The sequence below is a fragment of the Panthera uncia genome (genome assembly GCF_023721935.1).
Source record: "Panthera uncia isolate 11264 chromosome A3 unlocalized genomic scaffold, Puncia_PCG_1.0 HiC_scaffold_11, whole genome shotgun sequence".
NCBI classification, from domain to species: domain Eukaryota; kingdom Metazoa; phylum Chordata; class Mammalia; order Carnivora; family Felidae; genus Panthera; species Panthera uncia.
In genome coordinates, this window is record NW_026057578.1 from 85,544,971 (window position 1) to 85,564,671 (window position 19,701).

The window sequence follows — 19,701 nt, forward strand, 5'->3', positions numbered from 1 at the left end:
ATGTATAAAGGGTTACTATGTTAATAGGTTTTACAAATCAGTAAGAAACACTTTTAGGACCTTCAAAGAACAATGTGAATAAACAGATGATTCCCAGAAGAGAAAAACAGTGATGATTATTTAACTCTTGGTAGTAATCAGGAAGTCAAATAAGAACATTCCCACTACCAAATTAACAAATGTTTATTTAAAGTCATACTATTCAGTGCTGGTGATGATGGTTCAAGTATTTGCTTTTAATAATAGCAAATTCATAGATAGCTGGCCCAGTCTCACTGCTCCAATTCCCTCCCTCCTTGTTTGGAAGGTAGTATTATTCCCATTTTGCCAGTGCAGAAACTAAGACACAGAGGTCAAGTAACTCATCCAAAGTCACACAGGTGATGTGCAGTGAGCCTGCTTGACTGCAGGTAGAAGTATGAATGAAGAGGGGCCTGCGAGTCTCAGTTGGTTAAGTGATCTCGGCTCAGGTCTCTTGCGTGGGGGCTGGTGTGGGTTCCAGCCTGGGTCCGACTCTGTGCTGACAGCTTGGAGCCTGGAGCCTGCTTCAGATTCTGTGTCTCCCTCTCCCTCTGCCCCTCCCCTGCTCATGCTCATGCACGCGTGCGCTCTCTCTCTCTCTCAAAAACAAACAAACATTAAAAAAAAAAAAATGAAGTGTAAATGAATATGAAACCTTGCCCGGCGGGCAGTTTGGAAACACATACCAACCCTTTAAGAATGTTCATTCCTTTTTACCTAGTAATTCTACTTCCAGGAATCCATCCTAAGGAAACAACCAAGATGAATCATTTTGTTTTCCAAGGCACATGTGAAATCATAGCATGTCCATTATGATGCTGGGTTGCGGTTGCGTCATAATGTACGTTTAGTACGTGGCATGACAGTGGGGGCCAGTTCATGATAAAACGCTAAACGAAAAGAAGTTCAAAAAAATATCTATATGATATGTACATACGTATGGTAACAGACTGTGGTTTCTGTGGGTGGTTGGATTCTGATTTTCTCGTCATCTTTTTCTCTGTTTTTACAATCAGCACTTATTAATTTTAAAATCAGAAACAAAACCTCTGTGTCTTCTGGTTTGTGTGTGGTTGATGCTGTTTCCAAGGCGCGCGGGGCGGCGGGGATCCCGCGGCAGGATCTCCTGAAGACCGCCTGCCCGGCCGAGATAGCCAGGGACGCTAACGGGTCTTCGCCGCCCGGGAGCCGGCGGTTACTAAGCCGCGAGGTGGCGCGGCTCCTCGGAGGAGGGGCGCTGCCCAGAGCGCAAGTTCGAACACCCTCGGGAGGGTGGCGCGGGCGGGGGCAGTCCCCGCAAACAAGTGTCGCCATGCCGCCAGCGAAGAAGTTCTCCCACAAGGTCTCCTGGGGTGGTTCGTCGCCCAAGCAGCCCAGGTGAGCCGGGGATGAGGTGGTCCCGGGCTGCAGGGCCTCCCAGGAGGGGCAGGGCCCAGTTGGGGTGGGGGCCTTGTGCAGGAGCCCGAGGAGCCCGAGAGCCGGGCTGGGGTCCGGGCTTGCCTCCGGAGACGTGCCCGGGGACAGTGGCTTCCTCATTGCCCTGCTGACCAGCGAACCCTGGCCTGGCCTCCAGAAACACCCCGGTGCTCAGTGACAGCCCTCGCCGTCACGCACGTCCCCTCTGCAGGGCCTCCGGCCCAGACCGGGACTCCGCTTTCTCACTCACCTCCTCGCTTCCAACCCTCCACTTGCGCTACAACTCTAACCCGGATGAGTGGGACAAGAGGGCCATAGGGAGCTACTACGAGTTGTACGCGGCGGCGCTGGGCAACCTGGAATGGTTGCGGTTCTGTCTGAGTCGGCACCGTGAGGAAATCCCGGCAGATGACAAGGTGAGGCCTTGGAGCTTGGGGGCAAGACCTGAAGTCCTCTGCACTCACAAAAATCTCCTGACATACTTGTTCCCTGGCAAAGATGTGCCTGTGCAGCATCCGCAGATGTCCTTTTCTGTGTAGATTGTCCTAATTCACCTTGCTACTGTGGGAGAGCCATTTGGGGGCGGCCAGCAAGGGTGCGCACATATGGGGCTGGGGGGTGGGAAAGGAGTGTGAGCAAGGGATCCCTGGGGGTCAGGGAAGAGGGATGGGTAATCCTAAGGAATCGCTCTCTAGGTTAGGTCGTGAGCCCTGCTCAGTCTTCTCCTGTCCTCCTCTGGTCTCCACAGGGTTTCACTGCCATCCACTTCGCAGCCCAGAGTGGCAAGCTTGCATGCCTGAAGGTCTTGATAGAGGAGTACAAGTTTCCCGTGGACCTGCCCACCAACAATGGCCAGACACCCCTGCACCTGGCCATCCACAAGGACAACAAGACCATGATCCTCCCCTGCATTCACTACCTGCTTAAGCAAGGGGCGGCCCTCAACACGTGAGTCCAGCCTGTGTCCAGAAAGTGTCTTGGAGCATGGGCAGATAGGAACCCCACTTCCAGGTAGGCAGATCCATGCAGGACAGGGAGAGGGCTATGGGGTGACAAGGATTGGGTCCCACATAATGCAGCCAACGAGCCCACATAGTGTGGTAAGGAGATCAGGCTCTGGGAGAGGACAGGCCTAGTTCACATCCCAGCTTTGCCATCTGCTAGCAAACGGAAAGACCTCAGGGAAGCCACTCGACCCTTAGCCTCAGTGCTCTGGTTCCCCAGCTTGTCAGTACACTAGAGTCACCTGTGGAGCTTCACAAATACCAGTGCCTGTGTTTCAATCAAAGGTTGAAATCGGTATGGGGTGTGGTCTGGGCCTTGGAAAGCCTAAAAGATCCCCAAGTATTTCTAATTTGCAGCAAAGTTTGGGAACTATTTCCTCAGTGTTTTCAACTGAAATTTGAGAGGATGACATGAGACTATTGTGATAATGGAGGAAGTACATGAAAAGGGCATGGATGGCATATGAGGGACTGCACTCATTCATATACACAGAGCGCCAAGCCAGAGTTGAGGAATAGAGCAGTGAAGACATAGAAACGGTCCCTGCTCTTATGAAGCTGATATACTAGTGCAGGAGCAGACAGGAAGTTAACTAATAATAAATGATCAAAATGACAATGTAGTGAGTGGTTACAAGAAATAAACAGGGTGATGAGGTGGTGAGTAAAAGAGGCAGGGAGAGGATCCATCTTGGAAGGGGAAGTCACCTCTAAGGACATGACATTTAAATTGCAGCCTGAAAACTGGGAGCAAGCCAGCCATGCAAAGAACCAGGGAAAAGTGTCCCAGGTAGAGGGAATATGATGCGCAAAGATCACATGTTGGCAAAGAGTGGGACAAGGTCAGAAGATGAGGTTGAGGTGGAGGCAGGGCTCAGGTCATTCAGGCCTTGTGCGTCATGGCCAGGCAGGGGTAGGTACAGGAGGGCTGACTGACTTACGAACCAGTAAGGTTAGTGCCTCTAAGCTCCAGCCAACCCAGCTCTTCTTCCAGCAGTTCTTAACAGTTGCATTTCCGTATAATCAGACTTTTATCATTCACTTAGTCCAAACCCTCCTTCCACAGTTGAGGAAACTGAAGCTTAGAGAGGAGAAGGGATGTGCCAGAGTCACCCAGTGGGGCTGGTGGCAGAGCAAGTCCGGAAGCCAGTTTGCCCACCTCTCTGATGGGCAGATGCCCTTTGTCCCTCCTCTCTGCCCTCTTCCCCCCTGGTGGGGCCCTCTACAGTCAGACATGCAATGGCTCCACACCCCTCCACCTGGCGGCCTGCCAGGGCCTGCTGAAATGTGTGAAGGTCCTGGTGCAAAATGGGGCCGATGTCCATGCCCGAGATGCCATGGGCTGCAAACCCATCGACTACTGCAAAATATGGAATCACCGCGACTGTGCCAGGTGAGAGAGTGAGAACCACCCACAGCCTGCCGCCCTTCCCCTGGGGCCCTCACCTAAGAACTTTTGAGAGGGGGGTCCGGGCTGGGAGAGAGGTCTGCTGAGGAGACTCCTGCCCAGGATATTATTCCCAGGGCTTTCCGCAGGGCCTCACTCCTTTGGGTTTAGCATTACCCTTCCTTGCCCAGAGGCCCTGGGTCCTCAGCAGGAGGGTGGTGATCAGACCATCAGACACTTTCCTCTCTCACCTTAAATGACAGTAGTTAGTCAGAGGGGCCTTGAGCAGTGGAGGAATGTGTCTCTGGTGGCTCCTCTCACCTATATCAGGCCTTCAGCAGCCAGTCTTCCCAGCCTTGGTTAAAGCTCAGTCATCAGAAGGATGACACACACCCCCACCTTGGCACCAGGTTCTTGAAGGATGCCATGTGGAAACGGGACAAGAAGGACTTTGCTTGTGAGATGGGGAAATTGAAGACGCTCAAGGACCAGCTGGCCCTCATGGAACAGGACTACCTGACTGAGTATCAAGTAAGGGGGAGGGGTGGACAGGGGTGCCCAGCAGCCACTGCTATCCAAGCATGTGAGCAGAGGACAAGTGCACTCACATGCACAGTTATTTAGAAGAGTGGCTGGTAGCAATCCCACCCAGAAAAAGCCTCCCTCTCCCCATCCTCTGAAATTCCACCCTTAAAAGCCACTCCTTTACATCAAAAGTCTTGTTTTGTGTTAGAAAGCAAATACAGCTTAAATTAGCAAGAATTTATGGCACCCCTCCCTAGTGCATTGCCTCCTTCTGGATTAGGAGGAAAACCTCTAATGAGACCCATTCCCTGCGTATACTGGGATTCACATTGATTAAACAGACCCATCCTTTGGGGCACCTGGCTGGCTCAATCAGTGGAGTATGTGACTCTTGATCTCAGGGTTGTGAATTCAAGCCCCACATTGATTGTAGAGATTACTTAAAAATAAAATCTTAAAAATATCCATCCTTTCCAACACACTGTACTCTCTGCTAGGAACCTGCTGGACCCTGAGGCTCCAAAGATAAATGAGATGTGGTCCCCTCACTCAAGAAGCTTAGGGTCTAGTAAAGGAGGTGGGTTATATTCCCACAGAGGAGGAAGGGTCCAGGAAGATGCCAGAGAGATAATGCTTAAGAGGATCTTTAAAGATGGGCAGCAGTTGGCCATAAGAAGAAGGGAAGGGGTAACCAAACAGAAGGAACAGACAGCCCTGTGGACAGGCATAGAGGTACAGGAGAATGTGGTATATGCTGAGAGTAGGCGATCAGATGTGAGTCGGAGATTGACAAACTAGAGACTTGGCAGGGGCTCAGATCTATCATGGACCTGGGCTGGGGAAGAATGGGGAAGTAGCTAAAGGATTGTAAGCAGGTGTCATTATATAGGATACGAGTCCCAAAACACCAAAAAGAAGATCCTGGGAATCCTAAGTGAATCCATAAGTGGGGAGGGCATCAGGCCTGGCAAAATCCAGTACTCCAGCTTGGTTCCAGCTGCATTTTTCTCCAGCTATCTCAACCCTACCCTCTTCTGTTGTTAGTGTCACCCAGTCCCATGTGCCCAGAGGAGGCAAAGCTCATCCATTCCCATGACTCTAAACTTTCCCAGAAGCCCCTTGCAGCTCTCCCCTTATCTCTTACTGGCCTCATTGGATATGTCCATTCTTGCTCCAATCCCTAGAGGTAAAGGAAAGCCATGTGCTGGCTGACCTGGGTCTGGGGCAAGGTTGATGGAATTATTATGATTGGCTTAGCCTAATCAGAGCCTATCTCCCAAGCTGGGTCAATCTCCATACCACTTGATTGTTTAGCAACAATCTGGGAAGTGAGACACTGAAACAAGGGTGTGGAAAGGGGGCAGTTCTGTGACAAGTTGAAGGTTCAGTTCTAGTAGAGGCAGAAACAGAGAGGTAGGCTGAGTCATCACCACCCGGTGCAAAGAGCCAGCCAACTATATACCCTGACATACAAGGCCTACCACTTCAAGAAACCTGCCCAGATCGACTCCCCTGGTTCCAGACCTTCCAAACCTTTCTTTCTCCTTCCAGAGTCAAGGATTTGCCTTTCCCCCCATCAAACCAGAGGTTCTCTTAGGGCAGGACATATCTCCACTACCAGACTGGGGGCTTCTTTGGGGGTGGAGGCTTGTCTCCCCCATGAGACTTGAGGTTCCCCATAGGGCAGGGACTGTATCTCCCACTCACTCTGGAAACCTAGGGCAGAGGCTGTGTCAGATTGGAGGTCTCCTCTATGGGAGAGCGTCTATCTGCCCCATCAGCCCAGGGGCTCCCATAGGGTAATAGTTGTCTCCCTGTCAGAACAAGGGCTCCCATAAGGCAGGAGTTCCTCTCATCAGACTTAGGTTTCCCCTGGGGCAGCACTGTATGATGGGTGGCCAATGACACCTGAGGTTTTCGACGGCTATAGCCACAGGGCCCCCTTCCACAGAAGCGGGGAGGGGGCAGCCCTCCACGACTATCTTGTACCCTCTGATGTTGCAGAAAGAGCACCAAATTCTGAGAGAAGCTAATTTCAAGAAGTGGCTCCACTGCAAGCAGCTGCTCCGAGGCCAATCCCTGATCCGGACCGCCAAGCGAGAGCCTTGTACCCCACGCCAGGCTATGGCCCTCTCCAAGGCCACCAAGTACCAGAGACTGAGGCCTCCCAAGAGCTTCTACCCCTCCCCAGAGGCGCGCCTGCGAGAGACACTGCGGCCCAAGCTGCAGCCCTTGAGGACACACACGCCCATCTACATGCAGCCCATGGTCAGGCGGCCCAAGTCATGGAATGTTAGCAACAATCCTGCCAGATCACCCACCACCCAGATCGGCTACATGCAGGGCATCCGCCTGGGTGTGCATCCAGACCCCAGCTCAGAGCATGACTTCCGCAGCTTCCTCAAGGTGAGGTCCGACAGGCACGGTAGTGCCAAACTGTGCACAGTGGCCGGCAACCAGGTGGCACCTGTGCCCCAGCTGCCTTTCCAGGTGATGGTCCAAGAGCTGTACCCTTCAGTGCGGCCATACAGGATGAAAGTGCCCCAGGGCTTTTGCTCTGTCAGCATGAAGGATGTGCCCCAGAAGCAGCACTTGGGTGATAACAACTTCTGGACTGACACTCTGGCCATGAACCTGCGTGAGACATTTGATGAAGCCTTCCTGGCAGCTGTGCAAGCCCATCAAAGGCTCCCCACTCGACCCTACCTGAAAAGTCCCCCATAAACTTATTTTGGTAGGCTCTCTACCTGAGGCAGCCCAACGAAGGCTGAGATGTGATTCGTGGTGTGGATGGAGGACAGGGAGAAAAGTGCCCACAGGCTTCCCACTCTCCAGCACAAAGATCTGAGCTTCTCTCAACAAAAGCCTATATCCCAGGTCTCCCTTCTCCACAAAGTAATTTCTTGGACCCCCTCCCCCCCAGGAGATTTAAGTTAGGGCAAAGGCCTCAGAGTGGGTATCAGTCTCTATCCTGGGCCCTAGCATTGTAAAAGTGACACTTGGGTGTCCCCAATACCTCCCCTCCCTCTCAGCCCACCAGGAACAAGGCTTCCAGGATGAGGGACCGCTGGAAAATTCTGCCTCTTGTTCAGATTAAGTCCTTCAAGGTTTCTGTAGATCAGGGAGGCACAAGCAGCATATCTTGGGGGAAAGGAGGGAGGACATGTGGCTTCAGTTCGAGATTATAGAAGCACTTGCACTTCCTCCAGGTAGCTATCCTGGATCCCCTGCTATCCCCTGTACACATCACTACAAATCCTTCATTAAACAAACATTTATTGAGTGCTTTCTATGTACCAGGCACCAAGCCAGGCACTGTTGATACAAAAACTGAAGGACAGTCCCTGCCCTCAAGGAGCTTACAGTCTAGTGGGGAAATAGACCAGTAAGCAGGCAAGTAAGCCTAGAGTGAATTTGTGTGGTGTGCTGGGGGGGAGAGGGGACAGAGCTCAGAGGTAATGAAACCTAAGTTGAGAAGGTACCCAGGTGAGCAGAAGAAAGGGGAATCAAAGTGGCATCTCTGAATACAGGAGGCTGGAGCACATGGTGCAAGGTGGCAAGTGATGAGACCAGAGGAGAGCAGTAATCAGGTATCACAAGTCTCACAAGCCATGCTAAGGGGTCTGGACTTTATCCTGAGAGCAGTAGGGAGCCATGAAAGGTTATAGGCCAGGGAGTGACCTGATCAACTATACATTTTAAAGACAACTCTGGCTGTGGGACAGAGAAGCAGAAGGAGGCTGTCACAATAATCCAGGTATAAGTTGATGACAGTGGCAGTGGCTTGAATCGAGATGTTAGGAAAGTAAATTTAACAGTTTTTAGAGACTGGATGGGGGTGGGGAGGGGCCGAAAAAGCAAGCAGGGCTAGAAAGCCGGTTTCTGGTCTGGCTCCTGAGAGGTCTTGGGGCCACAGCAGGTACCCAAAAGAGGCAGGTTTACAGAGGACAGCAACAAGTGCCCTCTGGCCCATGAGAGTTGTCTGTGCACCCAAAGGCAGAACTATGGTTCAGAAGACCAGGAGGGACATCGGGGCTGGAGGTCAACTCTCAATTCCTTGGCAAAGAGTCCTTGAAGCCATCAGCATGGATGGGCTCCTCCAGGGAGCCCACAACAGAACCCTGAGAAACCCCACGTGTGGGGGGCAAATGGAGAGGCCTGTGCAGGAAACTGAAAGGAAGAGCCAGAGGTAGGAGGAAAACCAGCCAGAGGAGTGCCAGTAAAGTGCAACTCAAGGAGCTGGGGGTGGTCAGCCCTGTCAGATGCTGCAGAGATCCAGTAGGATATGAGAGGACTTAGCACAAGGCCACCGGCAACCCCCAGGCGAGAAGCCATATCATCATGGTGAGGAACAAAGAAGTGGATGGCAAGGGAGAGCAGGGCCAGCTGCTCACCCACAGTGAAGATGGTATCGGCCTCCTGCGTCTTCCACCTTGTCCTCCCTTGTCTGCATAGGACAAAAAGGCCCGGCCATCTCCTCCCCACCAAGAAAAAACCAAAATGTGCTACTCCTCTCAGGCAAAGGGGCAGGCTGGTATTTTTAAGAGAACAGGAAACACTAACGTCAGGAGATGCGGGGCTGTGGTGGGACTTGAGGCAGGATATAGAAAATTTCAAGCACAGACGCCTTCCCCAGCTTAAAGGTACTACAGGTGCACTGTCCATCTCCGCACCCGCCAGCCTCGCTCTGAGGTAGAGGACGTGGCTAGGAACGGCTCTCATGGGGGCTGCACGCCAACGTGTACGGCTGAGTACTTGCAAGGCACTGTAGCTGGAGTGCAAAGTCAGCATATGCTGGTCTGTGCCAGGATCTGGCCTGCCTTCTTACAAGACTGAGGTCATCTCCTCAGGAGCCAAGAGCACACAGAAGAGAGGGCCAGCCCTCGTGTGCTCTTAGAGTGACAAACCATTTCTCCCCTCAGTCCCAGTTCTTAAAAATTAGGCTGTAACCCAGGCTGCCTGGAAGCCAATTTCTATTTTGTTTCTCCTCAGGCCTGAGACAGAATTCGGCCAGAAACCACTCCTTTTCCCCAGGGGAAGACTTGCAAGTAGGATATTGCAGATATTCTGAAAATCCAACCCAGTCCCAAACTGTGCCTCTCTGTACCCAGTTGTGACAGCCATGGAGCCGCAGGTAAAGAAGAGATGGAAGAAAAGGGAGGGGGCATGAGAAAGGCCGCCTCCACCCAACTCCCCTGATCTGGCTCAGCTCCTCAGCTCCTCATCGCTGCTCATTTCCCACAAAAGGCCATGACAGCAGTCCCTTCGAGAGGGCAAGACCCAAACCCAGAAAAGGAGCCACTGGAACAGAAAAGCCCGTCCAGTCCAGGACAGAAGAGCAATAGGAAGAAAGGGAGATGAACTTTCAGGGTATTAAGGCAAACAGTGCCACCTAGAATCTTTATTCAAATGGGAATCAGCACTTGGACAGAAATCACAGTTCAACAGCAAAAACGATTTCTCTTGGAAGTGCCAAGCCATGGCCCCTCCCCACGGCCATCTGCCCAGAGAACTTATCCCTATTTGCTCTCCAGCTTCACAGCCCCTGCTCCACCTGCCCAGGCTGAGCCAGAACCTCCTGACCCACCACAGAAGCCGGCAGGAGGGTCACAGGGAGCTCAGCTTCCGCATAACCAGGTGGACCATGGCCTCCTGGCTAAGCAGGCTCTGCCATTCCCCCAGTGCCCTCTGAGGTCACGCCCTCTAGCAACGTCAGATCTGAGCCAAGCTGAGCCCCTCGAGGAAGGTGGGGACGAGGGCTTCAGGGAGAGTCAAGGGAACGAGGGCCAGGGCTGGGGGAAGGTGCCTTCCAGGCTCACGGCCCCCACCTAGTGCAGAGGCCCAGGGGCCTGACTCTCCTGATCTTGCTCCCACATCCCCTCCCCAAGGGGTTCAGTATATCTTCTGACGACTGGGTAGAATGGCCTCTTTGATGAAGGAGAAGACAACCAGGATCCCTAAGCGTTTGCCCCGCTTGCCTTTGGTGAAGTAATTGGAGACCACGTCATCTGTGGAGACATAGGCAGGGAGATGAGTGTGTGTGTCTAAATGTGAACACGGCTCTCCCCACCTGGAGCCCAAGTGTCTCCCTCACAGGGCTGGGCTCTGGCTCCCCGTGTAGATCCAGGTCTTCCTGGTGTCATCCCACCATGACCCCTGACAAACCCCTTCTCACCTCCTGGCTGCATGGTGGAGGGCAGGATGTTTTCCCCAGCCGACAGCGACACAAAGAACGCAAACGGGATTATCCACAGACAGAAAGTGAAATAGGCCAGGACCTGGCAACAAGAGACACTGAAAAGAGGGTGCCCCGTAGGTGCCAAGGGTGGGCCGGACATGGTCACCGTGTATCTTACAGAGGCGCTCAAGGGTGCACAGAAGGCCCCACACCTGATCTCTGAAGGAGGCCAGGGCCCAGGAAGCAGAGACACGACAACCTCAGACACGGAGATAATTCAGTGGGGAAAGGTGAAGGCTGAGGATGACTGAGTGTGACCACAATCCCCAAATCCTGGTCACTAGGAAAAGCAATTCCTCTGAACTAAAGGAGGCAGATGGAGGGCAAAACCATGGCTGACCCATATTCCCCAAAACAGTGACCCTGTTCTTCCCAAGGGTCTGAACTGCAGCAGCAGGGTGTGGAGGGACCCAGAGAGGAGAAAGTCTTGGCGGGCCACTGGGAGGAGCCGGGCTTCAGGACTGCAACCTGCCCAGCCCCGTGAGATGTGCATCAGACAAGGCCACCCCCCTGCCCCATCCTGACCTCAGGTGATCCTGGGAGAACCAAAGGACTTCCCGTGGGAGAGCAGTGTCCTCCCCACCTCTGCCAAAGGGTTCCCTGCTCCTCATCCACACTGCTTTCTAAAATCATCAGTATTATTTTTTTTTTAAATGTGTTATCCCTAAATAGACTGTTTCAAATCATAGCTAAGTTCACAAAGCAAATAATGCAAGTCCCCTTTACTTCCCCTGGCCCTAATAGTTCGACGTACTGAACACTTCTTACCTCTGAGAAAGGATAATATTCCTCTGCAAAAAACTGAAACGCTAGGTAGTGATTCACCACCACTAGCCCTGTTGAGGGAATGAAGAGTCAGTCAGTTTGGGGAGAATAACATAAAGCTAGACTTTTAACCTTCAAAACGCCCCTGGGAGTGGGGAGCCCTGAGTCTCAGTCCTGATTTTACACCCATCTCACAGTATGGCTATAAGCCAAGCACACCACCCTCCAGAACTCAGTTTTCCATCTGTTAAAATGGGAGCACTAGCTCCTGCCTGCCCACTGCAGAAGGCATTTATGAGCAAAATTAGAAGGCATTAAGAAAGCTCTTTGAATGGTTTACAAATGAGACTTTAATGTTACATAATTCAAAGCACTGTGACAATCAACCTGGTTTTAAGTGGACGTGAGTCCTGAAGAGTGCTCTCCCATGGGCGTGGGTGCAGGAAATCATGGGTGTGCAGGTACCAAACATACTGCCAACAGATTCTACTCTGAACTGGGCAGCAGGGAGAGGGCCTCAAATAAAAAGGCTCTCTCTCCTCAGGAATAAAAGGGCACAGTTTGCTAGGCACACTTTTAGGGATCCTCCAGATTCTGGGGGGAGGGGTCCTTCCTCGTTCTGTCCCAGGGTAGGGCTCCCTGGTCTAAACTAGTATGTTCTGGACTGACACCCACCTCCTTAGTGTACACCCACATTCATGGAGGGAGAGGTGACGTGTAGATCCCGGGGACGGGCTGCTCAGAGACAGGCATCCCTGCCTGTTCACACAGTGAGGTGAAGGGCGGGCACCAGAACAAAGCGCAGCCTCAAACTGAACGCCCCGCACAAACACCTCACAGCCCAGTGCCATGTCTTGCTTCTCTTTCCTCCTCTCTGGTGTCTCCCTTTCTAAGGGAGAGCTCCACCATACCTAGCCATACTCTAGAAATGAGGGGAAACTGGAAGACAGATGGTGCCTAATGCCCACAAATCTTCAGACGAACTCTCTCGGGCATCTAAAGGGCAGGTTGGGGGAATGACAAAGGGAAGCCAAGAGGGCCTGCTGCTGTGGGGGGATGGGGAGGGTTCTATCCCCTGGGAAGATGCAGGAGGGGTCTGGTCTCCAGACTCCCCACACCAACCTCCACTGAACACATCCTCTGGTGGAATCAAACCAAGGTGCTCAGGGAAGAGGCCAGTCCTTGCTTTAATGCTATGCCCTCCTTGTGGATAATATTCTCTTTCCAGATTATCCCACAGAAATAGTAAAGTGGCTCTAAGAAACCCCCAATTACATCTCATATCCTGACCAAAGGCTAGATGACCAGTAATGTTTAATGGGAGAAAAGGCAATCCTGAACCAAACACTTCCCGGAATCTTTTCCGGGAATATCTATAATCGCCTACCGTGTGTCACTGGAGTCCATCATCTTTAAACAGATTGAGAAGCTAAGGCCAGAGAGGAGAAATGACTCTCAGGACCAGAAAGTAGTGCCAGGTCAAAACCAGAAAAGTCAGGGTTCTCCAAACACATCTGTCTACCCCAAGGCAGGTGCCTGCAGGGGGACCCACAGACCCTTGTATTAAGACTTCGGGGCAGACGACTAGCTGGCGAGCTACCTGCCTTGCCAGGGTGGGGCCCTGGGCTTTTCCTGGCTAAGTGGTTTCTTAGGAGCCATGACTATGCATCAAACTCACCTTTTCTCCCTTCTCAAATTTACCTCCCTGGGAAAGCCCTCCCTGTCTGAGTATCCCACCCCTACCACCCCATCCCCCCAAATTCTAGTCACTAGAGCCAAGGTTCACTCTAGGCTCCTCAAGTGTGAGCACCCCAAGTTCCCCATCAGCCTGGCCTCCTGGAGGACCTCAGTGGTTTTGCCTCTTTTCTCTATATCCCCACAGTGCGCCTGACTGAGCTGGGCACATGCGACCACCTCAACTGCCTCCCCAACTCTGCCCCCTCTCACCGCACGAAAGGATGAAGTTAGGCGAGGTCAGCATGATGAAGGGGAAGGTCTGGAGGAGGCCAAAGTAGACGAGGTTGGTGAAGAGGCCCACGCCGATCATGAAGGTGGGGAAGCGTTCAAAAACGTAGAGGCCAATCAGCACAGCCGTGGAGAACTGAAACAACCAGAGGTACACAGTGCAGGGAGCCTCTTCCAGGCAGCCTTCTTGGTCTCACTAACCCCCAGCCCACTCCGGGGAACACTAGGTTCATATGCTTCAGTCTCCTCCTGTTTCACAGTCACAGGTCTGGCCTCCCCAACTTGTCTCTCAGCTCCCAAAGGGCAGCGTCTTTTCACGCCATTCTCAAAAAGTTGACGGCAACCCACCATAAAGGAAAAGAAAACAGTTTACAGATCAAAGTTCAAATTTCAATTCTAGTCTTTTCTGTTTTCCTTAAAATGCTGATCATGACCTACTGAATTGATTACACAACCCAATAATGAACGACACCTGCAGTTTGAAAAAACACTGTTCTGAAGGACTTATAGCTGTCAGCACTTAACAAATGGCAGTTGGCGGAATGAAGCTATAATTCCTATAGCAACACCCACAAACCAGGCCCCTGAACCCAGAGCTGAGAGCTATGGTCTTGTCTCCACTACTAACCCTCCACCCCAAGCCGTGCCCAGAGTGGCTGTTGACACCAGGTGACTTGAGCGGCACTGGGCTTCTCCTGTCCAAACATATGCCCCATCCCCGGCCCTTCCTGCAGCCGGCAAGAATCTGACCGCACCAGCAGGCACTCTGGTAGCTTTGACATCAATGGCAAGGATTGTGTCCTCAGGAACAGAAGCCTTCCATGAAAGCTCCGGAGGGCAGGGCTTGGGCAGGCTTCTCTCTCTTAGGACAAGCCACTTGACCCAATCAGAAAGAGGGCAATGAGTACTCCAACTCAAGTACTCAAAACTGTCCTTAGGTCCTTCTTAGTTCTAAATGCCATGAGCAGAGCAAGGGGCTACACACAATGGGAAACAACCAAGCAAAGGCCAGGCCGTGGTGCTGTCAACAGAGATGGCACTCAGCTGTCACCTGAAGGAACTGAGTGAAGCAATGCCACTTGGGGAAGGAGGTGAGGGAACACCTGTTCCAGACAGCACACTTAGGAGCCCAGGTGCAAGTCGAGGGGATAGGGGTGGCACCCTCAGGAAACAGCAGGGACACAGTTTCATCATCCATGCCAAACTCTCCCCACTTCCTCCTTTGGAGGCAGGGCAAAAGAGGGGAAATCCTGGGAAATCTGCCACTTACCCAGATCATGTATTTTATGATCCTGCTGGTGGCCACTGTGTATTCTTCTATCAGTTCTGCCAGGTAATAGAGTCCGGCAGCTGAGGGGGTTAAGAAGAGGAACAAGCGGGGAGAACATTAGCCAGAGTCACTTCACCATCCTGGTCGTTCCTCTCTCTGCAGCTGGTCCCCACTGACCCTTCATGAACTCCAGCACGTAAGGAAAAACCAAACATGCCATGTGGTGTCCTCCCCTGACAAAGCAAAACCGTCAGGGCAACTAAGGAGACTTCATAAAACTGAATGGAAACCTGTATTTGACGCTTCAGCACAATGCTAACCTCTGGTTCATAAAGGACAAGTTCATTCATTCATTCAATAAATATCTGTGGGCACCCGGCACGGGCCAGGTGCGGGGCTGAGTAATGAGAGTACAGAATAAGACAGACAAGGTCCCTTCCTTGACCCAGCGTGGGTGGGTAGGTAGTAGGCAGAGGAATCAGATGATCCCAGTGTGATAAGCCCTACTTCCGAGAAAGCAGAGGGCACCACCAAACCCCATAAGGAGAGCTTCCTTGAGGAGATGACATCTCAGCTGGGACCAAGAGTAGGAACCAGCCGGATGGAAAGAGAAAGCGTGTCAAACTCCGAGAGAGTAGGCAGTACAAAGGGCCGGAGGCGAAAGAGCGGCGATAAGCCTGGAAAAGTTCAGCTCCGTACGCCCGCGAGGGTGGGACCCGCAGCGGCTGGCAGTGCGCGAGCTCGGGCAAGGGGCAATGGAGTTAGCCACTCCCAGGCAGCGCCGGGGTGCATTTTGTGACACCGGGAAGGACCCGCGGTCCCGAGGACTGCTGGGTTCAGCAAGAGAGGGCAAGACCTGACGGGACGAGGAAGGAGAGAGATGCGAGGGCCGGGAGCACCGGACAGAAGTCCCCCGGGTGGCTCCGGCGACCCGTGAAGCGACCACCCTCGAGATGCGATCCCCCGCCAGCACAGATGCCGGATGGGAGCCCGCGCGGATCCGGGTCGCGCACTCTCACCGACGGCCAGCGTGATGAAGGCCACCTGGATGAAGAGCGACAGCCAGCTCAGCACGTACATGAACCACATGGCGCCCCCGCCCCACCCGCCCCCCGACCGCCAGGACGGGCCTGCGCGCTTCGGCTCCGGCGACACGGAGCCGCCGCCACCGTCGCCGCGTCCCCGCCCCGCGGACGGCGGGACGACCGTACGCCGCCGCCGAGAGAAGCCCGGTCGGGGCGTAGCCCCCTGCCGAATCCGGCCTAGCGCCGCCCGCCGGCGCGGAGGACCAACCGCCGCGGCCGCGTATAGCACAGCTCTCGGGGAGCTGCATCCCCGGGACTGCACCGAGGGGACGGCCGGCAACGCACGGCCGGTGACGCAGCTCGCGGAGGCAGGACTGTCCCGGGGAGCCGGGAAGCGGCGCCTGCCGGAGGGACAGCCTTCGGTGTGCTCCCTGGGCTCTCCCGCTTCCAGCGTGGAGGGGTCCAGGGCGCGAGAGGGCCGCCTGACCGCTCCCCAAACAAGCACCGACCAGAAGCCTCTAGGCAGGTTTGCCTACAGCACTTTATCTCGCTACCGCAGGTAACCGGGACACAATTGTTGCATGCCTAACGCGTGCCAGGCACTGTGATTAAAGGCTACGCTGCATTTTCGTAATGGAAGTTGATTGGATGACGTAGATCATTTTATGGATAGGGAAGCTGGGGCCAAGGAAGGTTACCTTGCCTCAGGTCATACATCTAGGAAGCGGCACAGGCAGAAGTTGGGGCGCCTTTAAATCAGTCATCTTCAGGCGTAACTCTCCCTTTAGGCTGAGTTCCTTTAGGGTACTTTCTTCACCTTTGTATCGCCTGCACACCGCCAGTGGCTGGCACGCAAGGCGCCCAGTTGCAGCCGAATGCATTTACTATCTACCATGGAGTGAGTTACCGAGGGGGAGGAAGGAGCAGGGCAGCCCTTGTTAAGAAGTTCTCCATCTAGTGGCCAAGACAGGCATGCAAACTAAAGTGTGCGGGATTCGGCCATGCTACTCCTCTCAGAATAACCTTTACATGCATAAACGTAAATACAAAATTAAACATTAATCAAAAATTAAATATAGAATTACTATATGGTCCATCAATTACACTCCTGGGTATATACCCCGAAATATTGAAAGCAATGACTCAAAAGAGTTATGTATAGTATACCAATGTTCACAGCAGCATTATTCTTAATAGTCAAAAGGTGGAAACATCCCAAATGTTCAGCAACAAGTAAATGGATAAACAAAATGTGTTTTATGTATGCAACGCAATATTATTCAGCCTTAAAAAGACATGGATGAGCCTTTAAGGCATTATGCTAAGTGAAACAAGCCAGACACAAAAGGGCAAACATTGTATGAGTTCACTTATCTGAGGTATCTAGAGTACTCAAATTCATGGCAGTTGCCAGAGGAGGGGAAAGAGAGTAAAGAGGAGTTATTATCTAATGGGTACAGAGCTTCGGTTGAGGAAGATGAAAAAGTTCTGGAGGTGGATCGTGGTGACGGTTGCACGACATTGTGAATGTACTTAATGCCGCTGAATGTACTTAATGTAACTGTATGCTTAAAATGAATAAAATGGTCAATTTTATGTTATGTATATTTACCACAATGAAAAATACATACTATCACAACAAAGAAATTATATTGAAATGCAGATATCAAAATATTTTATAGAAAGCCAAATATGTGATATAGTAACATATGTTCCTTTATTGATGCATAGCATAACCAGATCTAATGGAAAATTTAATAACTATCTGTGACGTAATAAGAAATATATATAATTTGGTCTCTGCCCCCAGTTCCTGACACAGCCCTCCTAAAACCCTGTAATTTCTGAAGTGGTAGAGGTGATAGGAGTATCTTACAACAGGGCTCCTAAATCCCTTGGAATTTCCTGGGTGAGAAGAGCATCTTTTGTCCTAAAGAGGAGAGTCTTGGTAGGCTCCTGGATAGGATAGGGCTGGTCACCAGAAAGCCCAAGCCATGATTAGAAGCTTGGAACTTTTGGTCCCATCCCCCATCCTCCACAGAGGTGAGAGGGGCTAGAGATTGAGTTAATAATCAGTCACGCCTCTGTGATGAAGTCTCCCTAAAAATCCCAATACTGTGGGGTTCAGACGTTGGTGAATACATCCCCATGCTTGGAGGATGGCACACCCCAGCTGCACAGAGACAGACGCTCCTGAGCTGGGGACCCTTCCAGACCTTGCCCTATGTGCTTCTTAACCTGGCTGTTCATCTGTATCTTTATAATATCCTTTGTAATAAACTGGTAAATGTAAGTAAATGTTTCAGAGTTTTGTCAGCCAATTACCTTTGAGTTGTCATTTCCAAGTTTTGTCTAGCAAATTACCCAACCTGAGGAAGGTGGTGTGGGAACCCCCTACTTTGTAGCCAAGTTGGACAGAAGCGTAGGTCCCCTGGAGACCCGTGACTGTAACTGGCATCTGACTTGAGGGCAGTCTTGTGGGACTGAGCCCTTAAACTTACAAAATCTCACACCAACTCCGTGTGGTTAGTATCAGAATTGAATAAAATTATAGGACACCGAGTCTGTGTACAGGTTGTTGGAAAATTGGTTGATGTGAGGGGAAAAGCCCACATGTTTGGTGTCATAAGGGTTGTGAGTAGAGAAACAGTTTTCCTTTATTACCACAATGACAAAGTATGAATGAACGTAAATGATGTTTCAAAATACCTTCAATCATGTGAGAGAGTTATGGATATTACTAACAAGTACTATGAGTCTGTTGCCTTTATTCACCATGGAGGGAAATGTTTAGTTTCAGTTAGAGGTTATTAGTGCAAAGAAGATGGAATTTTTTTTCCTTCCAATTTTCCAGGGTTCTGGAGTTGATCTCCCTGAATTCTACGTCCACTGTTGACTTCTAAGGTGTCCCAAACCTCTGCTTAAGAATTCCTGAGAAGGGGGGCCTGGGTGGCTCAGTCAGTTAAGCGTTCGGCTCAGGTGATGATCTCACGGTTCATGAGTTCAAGCCCCACAGTTGGACTCTCTGCTGACACCTGGGAGCCTGGAGCCTGCTTCCAATTCTGTGTCTCCCTCTCTCTCTGCCCCTCCCCTGCTGTCTCTCTCTCTCTCTCTCTCTCTCAAAGATAAATAAACATTTTTTTTTAATTTAAAAAAAAGAATTACTGAGGAATATGTATAAGGGGCAGTGGGAGCTTAAAGGGCTGTGTGCCTGTTTATAAGCCTCTTTGTTGCAGCATGGGCAAACACTGAAAACGAAAGTTTATTAATAGGAAATTGGATAAAGTACCTTTTGATACATCATAGAGTAAAGCCATAAAAACAAATGAGGATGGAATAAGTCACGGGGATGAAAGGTACAGCAGAGGGAATACAGTCAATGGTATTGTAATAGCGTTGTATGGTGACAGATGGTAGCTACACTTACGGTGAGCAGAGCATAGTGTATAGACTTCCTGAAATCACGATGTTATATACCTGAAACTGATGGAACATTGAGTGTCACCCATACTTTAATAAAAAAGAAAAGAGTAGAAACGAACAACAAAAATGAGGATATTCTTTATGTACCCATGTTAGAGGATCCCCCTTTTGAATAAAGTAAAAGACTGGGGAAAAACAATCTAGGTATTCTTTATTTAGGTATTTCTTTACATAAAACATTTCTGAAAGGATACATTACAAAATGATAACATTAAAAAAAATGGCAACATTATGGGGTGCCTGGGTGGCTCAGTCGGTTAAGTGTCCGACTGTGGCTCAGGTCATGATCTCGTGGTTCGTGAGTTCAAGCCCCGCGTTGGGCTCTGTGCTGATGGCTCAGAGCCTGAAGCCTGCTTCGGATTCTGTGTCTCCCTCTCTCTCTGCCCCTCCCCCGCTCTCTCTCTCTCTTTCTCTCTCTCCCTCTCTCAAAAATGAATAAATATTAAAAAAAATTTTTTTTAATGGTAACATTGCTTTCTTCCTAGGAAGAGAGGGTGGGGTTCAAGAGTAAGAGAGAGCCTTTCCACTGTATGTCTTTTTGTCTTCTTAATACATGAAACTATGTAAGTATATGTAAACACATTATCTATTCATAAATGAAG

General features: G+C 51.2%; 2 protein-coding genes across 5 annotated transcripts; one reads left to right on the forward strand and one right to left on the reverse strand.

Annotated features, from left to right (window-relative positions):
- The first annotated feature begins 1,239 nt into the window (after positions 1 to 1,239).
- ANKRD53 (ankyrin repeat domain 53) lies at positions 1,240 to 13,262 on the forward strand. 3 transcript variants are annotated; one of them, XM_049651652.1, is made up of 7 exons: positions 1,265 to 1,398; positions 1,595 to 1,853; positions 2,186 to 2,385; positions 3,670 to 3,834; positions 4,239 to 4,359; positions 6,358 to 6,759; positions 13,239 to 13,262. In XM_049651652.1, exons 1-7 carry the CDS (start codon positions 1,334 to 1,336, stop codon positions 13,245 to 13,247), a joined length of 1,221 nt encoding a protein of 406 aa, XP_049507609.1. In that variant the 5' UTR covers positions 1,265 to 1,333; the 3' UTR covers positions 13,248 to 13,262. The 3 variants fall into 3 exon arrangements, with proteins under 3 accessions (XP_049507606.1, XP_049507608.1, XP_049507609.1); XM_049651649.1 differs by lacking the exon at positions 13,239 to 13,262 and having other exon boundaries at positions 1,240 to 1,398; positions 6,358 to 7,114; XM_049651651.1 differs by lacking the exon at positions 13,239 to 13,262 and having other exon boundaries at positions 1,240 to 1,398; positions 1,649 to 1,853; positions 6,358 to 7,114.
- On the reverse strand, positions 7,613 to 16,495 carry TEX261 (testis expressed 261). Of its 2 annotated transcripts, none has more exons than XM_049651656.1 (6): positions 16,315 to 16,495; positions 14,592 to 14,671; positions 13,304 to 13,457; positions 11,360 to 11,427; positions 10,529 to 10,631; positions 7,613 to 10,361 (listed from the first exon to the last, which is right to left on the reverse strand). In XM_049651656.1, exons 1-6 carry the CDS (start codon positions 16,331 to 16,333, stop codon positions 10,246 to 10,248), a joined length of 540 nt encoding a protein of 179 aa, XP_049507613.1. In that variant the 5' UTR covers positions 16,334 to 16,495; the 3' UTR covers positions 7,613 to 10,245. The 2 variants fall into 2 exon arrangements, with proteins under 2 accessions (XP_049507613.1, XP_049507612.1); XM_049651655.1 differs by lacking the exon at positions 16,315 to 16,495 and adding an exon at positions 15,611 to 15,750.
- Positions 16,496 to 19,701: the final 3,206 nt, after the last annotated feature.